This window comes from Lissotriton vulgaris, chromosome 3_1, assembly GCF_964263255.1.
Source record: "Lissotriton vulgaris chromosome 3_1, aLisVul1.2, whole genome shotgun sequence".
Classification (NCBI taxonomy): domain Eukaryota; kingdom Metazoa; phylum Chordata; class Amphibia; order Caudata; family Salamandridae; genus Lissotriton; species Lissotriton vulgaris.
In genome coordinates, this window is record NC_141689.1 from 1,234,797,898 (window position 1) to 1,234,810,784 (window position 12,887).

At 43.9% G+C, this 12,887-nt stretch overlaps 1 protein-coding gene across 1 annotated transcript in view; it reads right to left on the bottom strand.

Annotated features, from left to right (window-relative positions):
- Positions 1–12,887, bottom strand: part of LEPROTL1 (leptin receptor overlapping transcript like 1) — a 65,391-nt gene that overhangs the window by 27,276 nt on the left and 25,228 nt on the right. Inside the window, exons 2-3 of the mRNA XM_086961699.1 lie at positions 9,037–9,112; positions 5,212–5,398 (exon numbers count right to left, since the gene is read on the bottom strand). Of these exons, the coding sequence (XP_086817825.1) occupies positions 5,212–5,398; positions 9,037–9,112 (263 nt within the window). The remainder of the gene's footprint in view (positions 1–5,211; positions 5,399–9,036; positions 9,113–12,887) is intronic.

A 12,887-nucleotide genomic window follows, 5' to 3' on the forward strand; every position in this document is an offset into this window, starting at 1 on the left:
AGGTCCAAGCGAGGGGTGCCCCATTGGGAGACTATGCGGTTGAGAGTCTGCTGATTCAACTCCCATTCGGGGCACACTGATCGTTGTCTGCTTAGTGAGTCGGCGAGAATGTTGTCTGATCCTGGGACATATTCTGCCCGAAGGGAAATGTTGTGATGAAGCAACCAGTTCCACAATTTTTGTGATTCCTGAGAAAGTGTCCGAGAACGAGTACCCCCTGATAGTTTAGATAGTGCATTGTCGTGGTATTGTCCGTCCGCACAAGCACTTGAGAATTTTTAATCGTGGGAAGGAATGCTAGAAGAGCCAGATAGACAGCTCGTAGCTCGAGGAGATTTATGTGAACCTTCCGTTCGGAAAGGGACCACTTTCCACTGATCTGGAGTTCTTGGAGGAAAGCTCCCCAACCCTCCAGGGACACATCTGTTGTGATGGTATGTGGAGAAGCTGTTAGCAAGAAAGGCAAGCCTTGAGAAAGGTTCTGAGGGAGAGTCCACCACTGTAGAGCCTTGACCATTTGAGAGGTCACCCGGATGACATCGCCAAACGGCCCTTCGCATTGGACCCATTGAGCCGATAGCGCTTCTTGAAGAGGGCGCATGTGGAGGCGACAGTGCGGAATCAGTAGAATGCAGGAAGACATCATTCCGAGAAGGGATTTGAAAAGGCGCACTGGGAGAGGATTTTATGCGATTTGCCAAGTAAAGAAGTCTGTTTTGTCGCTCTTGTGACGGAAAAGCTTTCTTCTGGGTCGTGTCGAGAGCAGCACCCAGGAAGTTTATTTGCTGAGAAGGTTGGAGGACGGTCTTGTCCTGATTTAGAGTGAGTCCCAAGCGATTGAAAAGCTGCAGATAGGCGTCGGAAGACCTGACTGCGCCTTTTAGAGTGGGTGCCTTGACGAGGCAGTCGTCCAGATATGTAAAGACCTGATTGTGCTGTTGCCTGAGATATGCAGCCAATGGAGAAAAACATTTCGTAAAAATGTGTGGGGCTGATTTGAGTCCGAACTGCAGGACACAGAATTGGTAATGTCTGCCCGCCCGTGCGAACCTCAGGAACTTTTTGTGATTCCGGTTGATAGGGATATGGAAATAGGCATCGGGAAGATCCAAAGACACCATGTAGTAGTTTGCGTTTAGAAGTTGCAGCACTTCTTGGATGGTAACCATGCGAAATGACTGCGTCTTTAAAGAACTTGTTGAGACTTCTCAAGTCTAGGATTGGTCTCCATTTCTTCTCCTTTTTGCGCACCACGAAAAAGCGGGAGCGGGCGTAAAACCCCTTCCCAGTTGACAAAGAGGAACCATTTCTATAGCTCCCTTCTGGTCCATAAGTGAAAGTTCCAGGAGTAGAAGACGTAGATTTTTGTGAAGCATAGGTCAGGGAGAGGTTTGAGGAGGAATTTGAATGAACTCTAGCGAGTGTCCAAATTGAACCAGTTGAAGAACCCAACGGTCTGTTGTTATTTGTTTCCAATTGTGTAGAAAATGGGAAATTCTTCTTCCAACTCTGGAGTGTGGAAAGGAAGCGGAGACCGGTGGTAGTGAAGAGTAATTGCCGCAGAGCGGCGTCTTTCTGTCGACCTCCTTTTCCTTGGAAGGAGGACTTAGTGTAAGATGATTGTTGTTGTTTTTGTTGACTCTACTGGTACTGTGGCCGATATTGCTGATTGGAAGATCGGTAGTCTCCTCTAGAAGAGGACTGTCCCTTCCTCTTGAACCACAAAAAGGAGGGTTTTTCAATTGAAGGGTACCCAAAGCCCTAACCGTATCTGTATCCTTTTTTATGCCCTGAAGAGCTTCATCGATATGTGTATCGAAAAGAAGCTGACTGTTGTAGGGCATGTCCAGAATTTTTGTTTGTACTTCCGGACGGAATGACGTTGCCTTTAGCCAACCTTGGCGCCGTAGTACCGCAGCACCGGCCAGTTGACGAAATCCAGTAGAGGCGATATCCATCGCACAATCGATGATTTCGGACGCCGAACGTTCTCCCTCCAACAAGATCTTCTTTGCTTCTTCCTTCGAATCGTCCGGCAAGGCCCCTAGACATGGAGCAATGTTCACCCACATCTGTCTGTTATAGCGTCCTAACAGTGCTAAGGAATTGGAATCACGCACTGTTAATGCTGACAGACTAGAAACGTTTAACAATGTTATCAAGCCGTCTTACCTTCCTTGTCTGGAGGAGCGGCCAGCGGAGCGAAAGGGTTTTTAGATTTCCGCTGAGCAGCTTGTGTGATGACTGAGTCAGGTTTGGGGTGTCCGATTAGGCAGGCTAAAGCAGTGTCCGGAGCCCTGTATTTCTTGTCCCGCTGAGGTAGCACCGGGGGTATCGAAGAAGGGTTGTGCATTATCTTTACATTCTGATCCCATGTATAGCCAATAATAAGTACTGATCTGACAGATTTTTTTAAAGGCTCCTTGAAGTCATAAAGGAAGCAATCCTGTTGGTGCGCAGGCATAGGAATCTGGAAACAGTGTGCAGCTCTTTCCAGGATGTTATGGAAACCCCCAATATCCTCAGGAGGCAAGTCCGCTTCAGTAGGCACTGGGGATGCTGGACAGGGGATCACATAATCACCCCACTCATCATTTGTCGATTGGGAATCTTTGAGTTCTCCTTCCTCATGTGGATCCACGTCTTCATCATTTGTGGTAGGCGGAGGCAGTAATGTGGAAGGCCCAGATTGGAAATTCAGAGGTGAAGGCTGTGGTCTTGGTGGTGGAGAGACCACTGGAGGAGCAGGAGACATAGCAGAAGTTGGAAATCGCTGCTTATAGTCAGTAATTAGAAATTGGAGGTCGGAAACCAGAGATGCAGGTAGACAAACCATGGGAGGTGGAGGTGGATGGCACTCTTCAGGATATCAGGATAATCCACCTGGTCCTCCGGTTCTTGGTCATCATAGTCCGAACTGTCGTGGTACTTGACGTGTTCAGACGGGCTTGTCGCAGTCCTGAACATACTGCCATACGTCAGAATCTTCCTCATCCAAGAGGTGAGTTGGAGGCAATGATTGGAACCTACTTGGAGAAGTCAGGGCCGGTGTGAGCGTGCGTTTGGTAATTTTGAGGTGGACATACGCACTTCGTAGTTTGGATTATGTCGTCGTCGATGAGCGCGTCGACGGAGCTGTCATTGACGGTGAAGCGTCGATGGGCACCATGGCTGGTAACGTCGACGGACCTCCCGTCGATGGTGTTGTCCTCGTCGACAGAGCCCTCGTCGACAACGGGGTAGACGTCGACGGAACAGTTTTCATCGATGTAGGCGTTGACAAGCTCGATGGCGATCGTAGTGTTGACGCTGGTTTTGACGTCGACAATGATTTCTTTATTTTTATCGTCGACGAGACAGACTTACCAGCCGTCGACGATGAAGTTGTCAACGTGGATGATGTTGAAGACGCGACCGAAGTGGAGACTGTCGTCGTCGACGAGGTTACAATCAGAGATGTAGACGGAGATTTTCTCATCGTCAAAACCACCGTCGACGAGGCATCGTCAACGAGGTGGAAGGCGGCTTCTTAAAAGGTGTGAAGAACCTCCTGAGGAGAAACCTTTGCCAGTACAGCCTTAGGATGTGCCTCTGAAGACGTTTTGTGCGTCTTCTTTTGGGCTGGCTGCGATGAAGGTCCTGGAGAGGCCACTCTGGGTCTTTTCTGTGAGGAATTTGAAGTCTTGGAGGAACTTCATTCTCCTCAGAAGACAAGGTTTGGTCTTTATCTTTAAGCCTCTGCAGCAAAATTAAGAGGCGTCCCTCCAGGTCTTTGAGGGGTTTTGAAGAAAAGGTACGACATACCTTACAGTCCTTTGAGGAGTGATCATGGTAAAGCCAGTAGAGACAGTCCTCGTGTTGGTCATCAACATGAAGTTTTGACCACAGGAGGCACAGGGCCTAAAAAAGCCTTTTTTAGGAGTATCTGCCATGAAGAAATTGAGAACTTCACACAGAAGATGGAATCCTGAAGAAAAATCACTGGAAATCCAGAAAACAAGGAAAACTGAGCAGAGCTCAGTGGCGACTCCCTTAGCACGACATGCAGCAGAAAATCTGAGGGACTAGAGTTCCTTCCAGGAAGGTTCCAGAGGGTGGTGATAGCTGATTGGCTCTTCTCCGAAGTTTGGTCCTTTTACAAAAAGGACATGGATATGTTACTAATGTGAGGCCCTTGGCCTATTACTATATTTGTCTAATGAGAAATTACTTTATTTATGTACGGGGACTCCCATTCCGACGACGGGGAATGATTCAGGCATGTGAACCTATGAAAGATACCCTAATACTGGATAACAATTATTCTCACCAGTCACCGGCTCTTAAATCATCTCTCAGGTAAAATATGGTATTTACTGATCAATTGATGACCAAATATATATTGAATATAGAATATGCTTATCACCCAGAATCATCAGGGACAGTTGAACAATAACATAGTATCCTCAGGCCTAGACAGGTCAAAATGTGCGCAGAAGTGGCCTGACAATATACTGGTAGTACTCCTCTGAGAAACACCCCTAAGCAGTACACTGGATCACATGAAATATTAATGGCGAGGCCAATTACCTCCCTCTACACCTTCTGTGCTTTAATACATGCTAAATGTTCACTGCTTGATGATTATAAATCAGACTTCATTAGAACTCTTCAGTACTTCAGCCACAGGTAAAAGAAGCTTCATCCCCAAGCCTGACTGAAGCTGCGCAGTGCAACCACTGGTGTGGTTGGATGTGCATCGAGGCGCAGACATTGCGTCAGTCCAGGTGGAAGGGCCCATATCACGTTCTGGACCGCGAACACAACACTAAAGTGTGCTGACTTGTCATCAGGGGCACATGCCTTCAAATGTAAGAGAACATCTGGGCCCAAGGGGGCAAGACCCAGGGCCGGAGGTGCAAAGGTGCCAAAGTCTCCTTTGCAGGAAAACAATAAACAATGATCGGATCTCGCTCCTATTCCAGGTACACCCCAAAAATAACAGAACTAGCGAGACCCCAGTCCTTTCATTTCTCTCTCCCTGTCCAGCCAGCTCTCCTTATGATGGGAGTCTCACATAGTTGTAAGTAGAGATGTGTACGGGTGGTGGGTCAAAGAAGCACAATGGAGCAATGCCTGCAAAAGGTCCTTGTGTCACAATAAAATTTTCCGAAATATCCTGAGTGAGAAAAGTGGCACAAGAAGTAAAAAGCATAAAAATATATTACGTACCTTAGTTGCTCTTGCTAGGACTATTGGTAGCCCAAATGCTGAGACCACAATTCCCGTTGTGAGAAATATGGCAAGCTCTTTGCAGGCATTGCTTGCTGAATCTGTGTCATCCACTACTCTTCTTGCTATGCAGTAAGGAATAGGTGCAAGGACATAGAAAAAGAGGACAAACAATGGCCAGTATTTTCTGAAAAGAATACATAAAAAACAGTATTACTATTAAGCTTTCTCCAGTAAAGCATAGCTCAAACCTCTCAAAATGCTGGCAAACTGTAAATTTACACCATCTTACAAAAGCATCATCCGCAACGAATAAAGGGATATGTAGACACTGCTGTACCTTGGATTCTATGCCTTATCAAACCAGACAAGTACATTTTGCATACCAGTACATTGTTTCTACCTTGAACAACATTCTTCCACAAGGCCAGTATTTGTTGAATACATGATGCTTACGTTCAGGTATATTAGTTGATCTGGACACAGGAATCAGGACACAATTGCCTATGGTGAAATTGAAACAATGCCTGTGATTCAAAATAATAGTCATGCATCCTGTAAGTCCACTTAGCAGAACCACTGGTCAAACTTAACTGCACCCAGAAATCGTGTCAAAGTCAGTCTCGTGGATTTATCACTGATACCCTTACGCCACAATATTGGTGCACTCCAACTGGACAGTCAGGTTATTCCCTTTTTGCACTTGGCCCTCACATGATATTAAGGTTAATCAGTCAAGCTTTACTCCGGGAAGAGAAGCATGTACGAAACTACAATTCGGTAAGACTTAGTAAATCACACTCGAAACTTCAATGTTCAGTCAGTGTTTTACTCCTTAAACATTAAATACATTTATTTAAAGAATTTAGCTGGAACGAACGCTAACAGTGAAAATCAGAAGGTTCCAGCATTTCTGGTGCAGAGACCGGATCCCAAACAGTTTTATAGCTCCTTGGCGCTAGGCACTAACTTGCTAACACGGGCTGAATGGACAGTGTTGTCATATGAGGTTGGTTTCAGGTCTGATATCACCAGAACCAGTCTGCTTTTGGATTCTAGGCAGAGACCAAACGCTCCCTTAAAGCTGTAAAAGAAAGGCAAGGAATAAAAATGCGGGGAACATGGACCCACGTGAACTAATAGGTTGAAAAAAATAATTCACTCCAAAAACATTCCTAGTCCAGAATAAAAGATGCCAACCCAGCAACTTAGAGAGCAAACCCCATTCTTCCATCTAAACAGCATCCCATCCAAACACTATGTACTGACGGCGATCCAAAGGAATTGATGTCCTGGTGACCAAGTGCATGTTTAGGCACACTGTCCAGTTAATTGTTGTCCAGGGACCAGCTACCTGTCCAATGATTCTTATACTTTTATACGAGTCAAGATGAAAACAGAGAGCCAGCTTCCACCATAGCATTCCATAGGAGCCTTAAAGTGTAGGTGCCTATAACTCAGCATCTACTGGTTCTGATATTTTTGATGAATGGCACGCACAAGACTGGGGGCACCCACGCGGTCCTTGGTGATATCAGTGCCCACTGGGACCTAGTCAGTTCAGGATTATGCTGACGGTAGCATCTAGTGACAATATATCTGTAACTGCCTTGGCCAGAAACAGTACAGCTTCAGAGGCAAGCAAAGTATTGAGTTGGCACTTATTAATGCGACAGAGGAAATCAGATGTGCGGTGGGCGGTAACGCAGCTCTGATCCTCTTAGATCCGGGAATGTGGAATTCCTATAGCCTGCCGCCCAGGACATATTGTTTGGGGTCAAGGACAACAAGTTTTCATGTGGATTTTGTCCTTGAGACAAGTAAGCTCAACCCCCGTGCAGCACAAACCCTTTGGCTGCCAGTTTGCAGTACCACATTATGGATCAGGGAAGGGCACTGTCCACAGTTAAGGTAATATTTTTGCCCACAAGTTAATGCTGTTCAAACTTGTATATATGGTTCCTCAATTGAAAGCCTTCATTATTAGGGTGAGCGCTCTAAGTAAATGCTGTAAGCTCTGACTGCACTACGGACAGTGGTTCCAGTATAAAACTGTGTACACACAATTTCAAAGTTTAGCAATATGAGACTATGTATAATGCTTCCAGAATGCTCTCTGATTTGATATATTTTCAGAAGCTTGAAAGCAAGATTGAGGATTCTTTGCTTTCAAAATAAAATGTTCATAATAAATGAAAGCAGGAAAAAAACATTTTGCTAAACTACTGTAAAATTTCTGGTACCATTTCTTTGCAGCATCATTTAGTAACGCGTTGATGCATGCTAGCATTTTTAAAAAATATTCATAATGAAAAAATCAGTGTAACCAGTTTCAGTAAGATTATTGGTAACAAACATAAACAAGCATTGGCAAAGACGGAAGGTTTGAAATTGGTGGTCAGCTTTTAAGTTTTGTCAATGAGTGACTTGTTTTGGCATGGTTTTTGTAAAACCTTATTGGTGTGCGAGCTGCCAGGCACTCACCATTATACAAAACATTGGCAAAAGTTTACTTTCCCTCCCACCACTTTTTTCCGAACTCTGGAAAAAAGGTTTACGTCTGTCATTGCCAAGAGTAAATTTCCAACATTTCTCAGTATGGAAAAAGATTGGAGAAAAGCTGTTAAAATCCCTTAAAACATGCAAGTTAGTAGGTAAGAACAGACTCAAAAGGGCATTCTAACCCTGAAACTATTGCTTATCACAACCTTCAGCCCCAGTATGTAGATCTGCAGAAAAGTGGCAACATAAGGGGATTGCAAGTATTCAAACACTACAATGGTATGAGCCCTGCATAATCAGAGAGGCTATATCCAAGCTCTAATATAATGAGATTGCTGCCATAATTTATTGCTGCACTACATGGCACTAACGGGGGCAAGTGGATTTTGTTACAGGACAAGAATGATTTATGAAGCAACCTGCCCCATGGACAAATACATACTTTATTAAATTCCACACCCCTGTAGACCTCTCTGCAGTGCTCGACACGGTCGACCACCACCTGCTGGTTAGTTGACTTCAGAACCTAGGGGCTAGTACTTCTGATCCAGCCCTACTCAAATCTTTTGTAATAGGCAATGAGCACATAGTAGAAATAAGTCATTTGAATCTACTTCTTTTAAGCTACCTTGCGGGGTGCCTCAGGGATCCTTTCTAGCCCTTCTCTCTTTTGATTTATAAGTTACTACTCTGGCACAAAGCAAACACAGGGAGATTATGGTCGGAGCGCTGAAACTTTTCATACACTCACCGCCAGTCACAGATCTGGGTTGAATCAATCATCGTTCTTTATCTCACTTCGCCACCCCAGTTCAGACACAGCTGTATATGAGAACTGTCCAGCCCGAATTGCCAAGCCATGTCTTCATTGAACCGGAAACAAGCATCCTGGGACCGGTTTCGGGCTAACAGCCCTCATCAGCCAGGCTAGCTTGAATCCAGTGGCACAGTGAGCAAGGGGCCCACATCCGGACATACCCATCCCACTAAGGGTGAAAAGTGCTACACAAACAAATGATGGACGGAATGCTGAATAAATCATACATTCACCCCCAGTCAAGATAAGGAGAAAGAGCAGAAATGGCAAGTTAGGTTTCAAGTAAGACAACTTCAGGTTTCACACAGATCTCTGCAGCACTCATCTATAAAATCAAAGGTTGTCTCAAGTGGCAGAGTAAATTAAGAACTAAAGAAAAGCAGATGACATTGACTTGAAAAATAAAAACATACCTGTTGATACATCACTGCACATTTTGTATAAAATGGCAGTGATTAACTTTACATACAACTAATGATAGAAATCAAAACACGAATGATTATTACCCGTATTGTGGCAGGGCACATCCGAGCATCAGGAACATCAATCCAATTGCTCCTCCAAACGAAAGGCTAATCAGAGCTGAAAAAAATGGAAAATCAGGGTAAAATTAGAGAAGAAAACATAGCTGATGATATTTGTATTACTTTTTAACTCATGTAAAATTGTATGTGGGCACTCTATTAGGGGGTCGGCATTTTCATTTTAGGAGACGCTTGGCCACAGAAGAAATACTTTCAAGGCAAAATAAGCTGGGGCAACCTTTTCAGCAATGCTCTTCTAGAAGCATGAACAGTCTTGCATTAAATGCCTGGGTAATAGCAATGAGGTGTAATAAAGTTGCTATAGGAGTGATAAAATGAGAAATAACGAGTTAGGCATCCAAAACCACAGATTTCACTACATCTTTCTCATTCCTTTGCAAACAAAATACAAACGTCTTGCTGGTGGTGACCAGCCACAAGTTATCTGACGTGGTTTACTAAATAGCAACTCCAGAGTTTCACTGTAAATGAATGCTGAATTAACTCATGAAGAGGGGCATCAAATAAGCTAGATCCTTGTGACTCTCTACATAGTAAAACGCGAACTCCACCCATCTCACAAAGGGCTGAAGGCTCATGTACTTGTGTTCCTCTTCCAGTGCCATACAAAACCATAGTGGGCAAGTTAAAAAAAAAAAAAATTAAACAAAAAAACAAGCATTGGCAAAGTCAACAGATCCTGCTTTTTCATGGAGTTACCTGGCCTTTCGACTTGCGAATGATTCTTTTCGATGCTCTTCCACATGAGCACAAAGAAAGAAAATGCCTATTGTTCTGATGTGGAACAGCATTGGCAAAAACAAACAAAGATTGTGTAACGTGATGACACAGGTGCACACACGTTCTAGTACGTGTATGTATGAGCCATAAAAAATGTGCCCATTTATTTCCTTTTTTTATCAATTAATCCACTGCTGCAATCTTTGAGCACTAGATCGATTAAATATGTGTAGAAGCGCATTTAAGAAAAAGGAGTAGCCGGGTAGCAAACTGGAGATGCTGGGCCATGTAAAAAACAGAAATTAATAAATTAAAAGCAACAATGAGTTGCAGGGGAGCAACATAGGATAATCTGGGGGTTGTGTTCGTTAAGAAATCAACACCAGGGCTTGGGTCGATGTAGGGTTTAACATAAGAGGGAGGGGTCAGGTGAGCATAGGAGCGGGGGATTGAAATTTATAATAAACCCATGAGAGGTGGGGGCATGCTGCGGGGAAGGAGCAACACGGAAAGCACAGTGGGTGGGAAGTAGAGGGGGGGCCGCACACGAGTGAGAGAGCAAGAAAAAAAACTTGCACTTTCTAGAAGTGCTGAAAGAAAAAAAATGCTCCCTTAATATAATCACTGGAAGGATATTATGCATCCAATCAAAAGGATGGTAATACAATCTATGCTCCGTAGAGCGACAAGCACAAGAAGGTGAAACAAGCTGTTAAATAAGTGGAAAGCAAATGTGAATGACAAGAAAGCCGATCAACAGTGTGTTATCGGCTACCCAAAGTCCACGGTAAGTAATGGTATAGTCCACAATAGGTCTTCAACAAAGACACGAAGCAATAAGTTCATATAAAGAGACATACATTGACTCTTACTTATCACTACTTTATGGAAGTGTAAGGCAGGCCCATTTTAAATGTGCCACTATTTTACAGAACACGTCGCACCTTTGTTTTTAACTCACAAATTATTTTCAAAACTCTAACACAATTATATCTTATTAAATCCCACAACATTCTTAACTTTTTTATAAAAATGCACTCAGAGCTAAAAGTGATCTTTCATTTAGAAGTGTTATACAGAGTACCTTTCTGGTAGTGCCCAGAATGCACTAGAGTCTCTTTGACAGACCAGGCTTCTCCATTGTCTTACAATGCCCTTCCGTTCAAAGCCAGCAACATCCTACAAACTTGCAACTGACTGACCTTCATTTGAGCAAATGAACGTCCCTCGTTTGAACTCATTAATTACTGCCCACGAATTGATTAGATAATCCTTAACTATTCCTTAAATTTAGCACAGACTTCACTCATCTGAGCCTCAAGGAAGGCGGTAGGAAAATGTCAGAATACCCCTGCTCTAATTCAAAGACTGCTTTCAATCTGACAGTCGGCATCGTATGTATACTGGTGCTTTATAGTCCAATAAAGTGGTCCTGCAAAATCTTCTTTCCCAGTGAGAACAACATCTTCATGCTTACTGTAAACATAGTTTGAATTGCCGAGAAGATACCATTTTTAATACTTACAAAAACTCACGCACTGGAACATACAACATACAATTCAGCAGCTTAACTCTGGTTTTTAAATGTGCTTTTTCACCATTTAGTCACATTCAGCTAGGAGGTGAGATTTATTCTCCCAAGACACGCACTATAAATCTTCCAGCCAAATCCCAAATACATTGGAAGATCATGGAAGTGTTCGTTATACATCCGGTACTTATCAACAGGGTCTGCTTTCCAATGAAAGCTTCAACATTTTTTGTAAAATGAACAGTGGGTTCTAGAATAAGACGCCCCACGTTTTATTCATAAATACAGTCCATAATGCAGCAAAAACTTGAGAAAATTAGAGCTGTTATTAAGTGGGAGGGCAACAAACGTGTTCAAACTTTCTTTCATCTATTCTACAGTTTACTTCCCTCTTACCTTAAACCGGATTGCTGTATACGTGTTTTGAAGACCTGGAAAAGATTCTAAATTGGTTTGCTAAACATATAACGCTCTACTATGGGATTCACCAGCATCTCGAAGATTAACTGCTTCTATGATGATATGATATGAGAAAAACATTTGTACAGCGCACGTTCACCAGCGGCTTCTTGGAGTTTTAGGACAGACCGAAAGCAGACTGCGGAAGGGACAATTTATTCAAAAGCTTGTGAAAACAACCACGTCTTCAGGGCTCTCCTAAATGAATGGTAGGTGGGCATGAGATGGAAATCAGGTGAGAGGGAGTTCCAGAGATGCGGGGCCTGGAAAGCAAATCTCAATCTCCCAAGCCTTTTCCGCCTGAAAGGACATGAGGATAGCAAGTTATGGCCGGCCGAGCGGAGAACTCGGGAGGGAACATATCGAGGGAGAAGGGAAGCAATAAAGGATGGCCCTTGGTTTGCAAGGGCCAGGTGAGTAATGCAGCCTACCTTAAAAAGACTTTGCTGGACTACAGGGAGCCAGTGCAAGCTCCTTAAAAGGGGTTTGACGGAACTGGTCTTTGGCTGCCGAAAGACCAGTCTGGCTGCTTGATTTTGAACAAGTTGCAATTGATGGGACTGATAAAGTGGGATGTCTATGTATAGTGAATTAGCATAATCAATGCGGGAAACCACTAGTCCCAGCGTGGCATGGACCAAAACATCATGGGTGAGAAATCTGCTGATCTTTCTGATGCGGCGTAGATGGTAAAACAGACCGACATCACAGATTTAATTTGATGTTTCATGGATAGATCCTTGCTAATGGTAACTCCCAGGGTTGGCCGTGGGTCCAGTGAGCACCAGCTCGGTCTTATCTGGATTCAGCTTAAGCTGGTTGGCATTCCTCCAGCAGCTGATGGTCATCATTGTCGACAAAGTTTTCAATGGAGGCGGGGGAGGAATCGATATTAAAGATGAGCTGGAGGTCATCCGCATAATTGAAGATGACCACTGGTTTCTCCCTTAGCATAGAAATCAAAGGAAGGATGTAGAGATTAAATAATAAGGGGGAGAGGGCGGAACCTTGTGGGACCCCACAAGTGAGGTCCTTCTCTTCAGACATAAAGGGACCGAGCCAAACCGCTTGCTTTCGGTCTTGCAGAAATGACGCAAGCCAC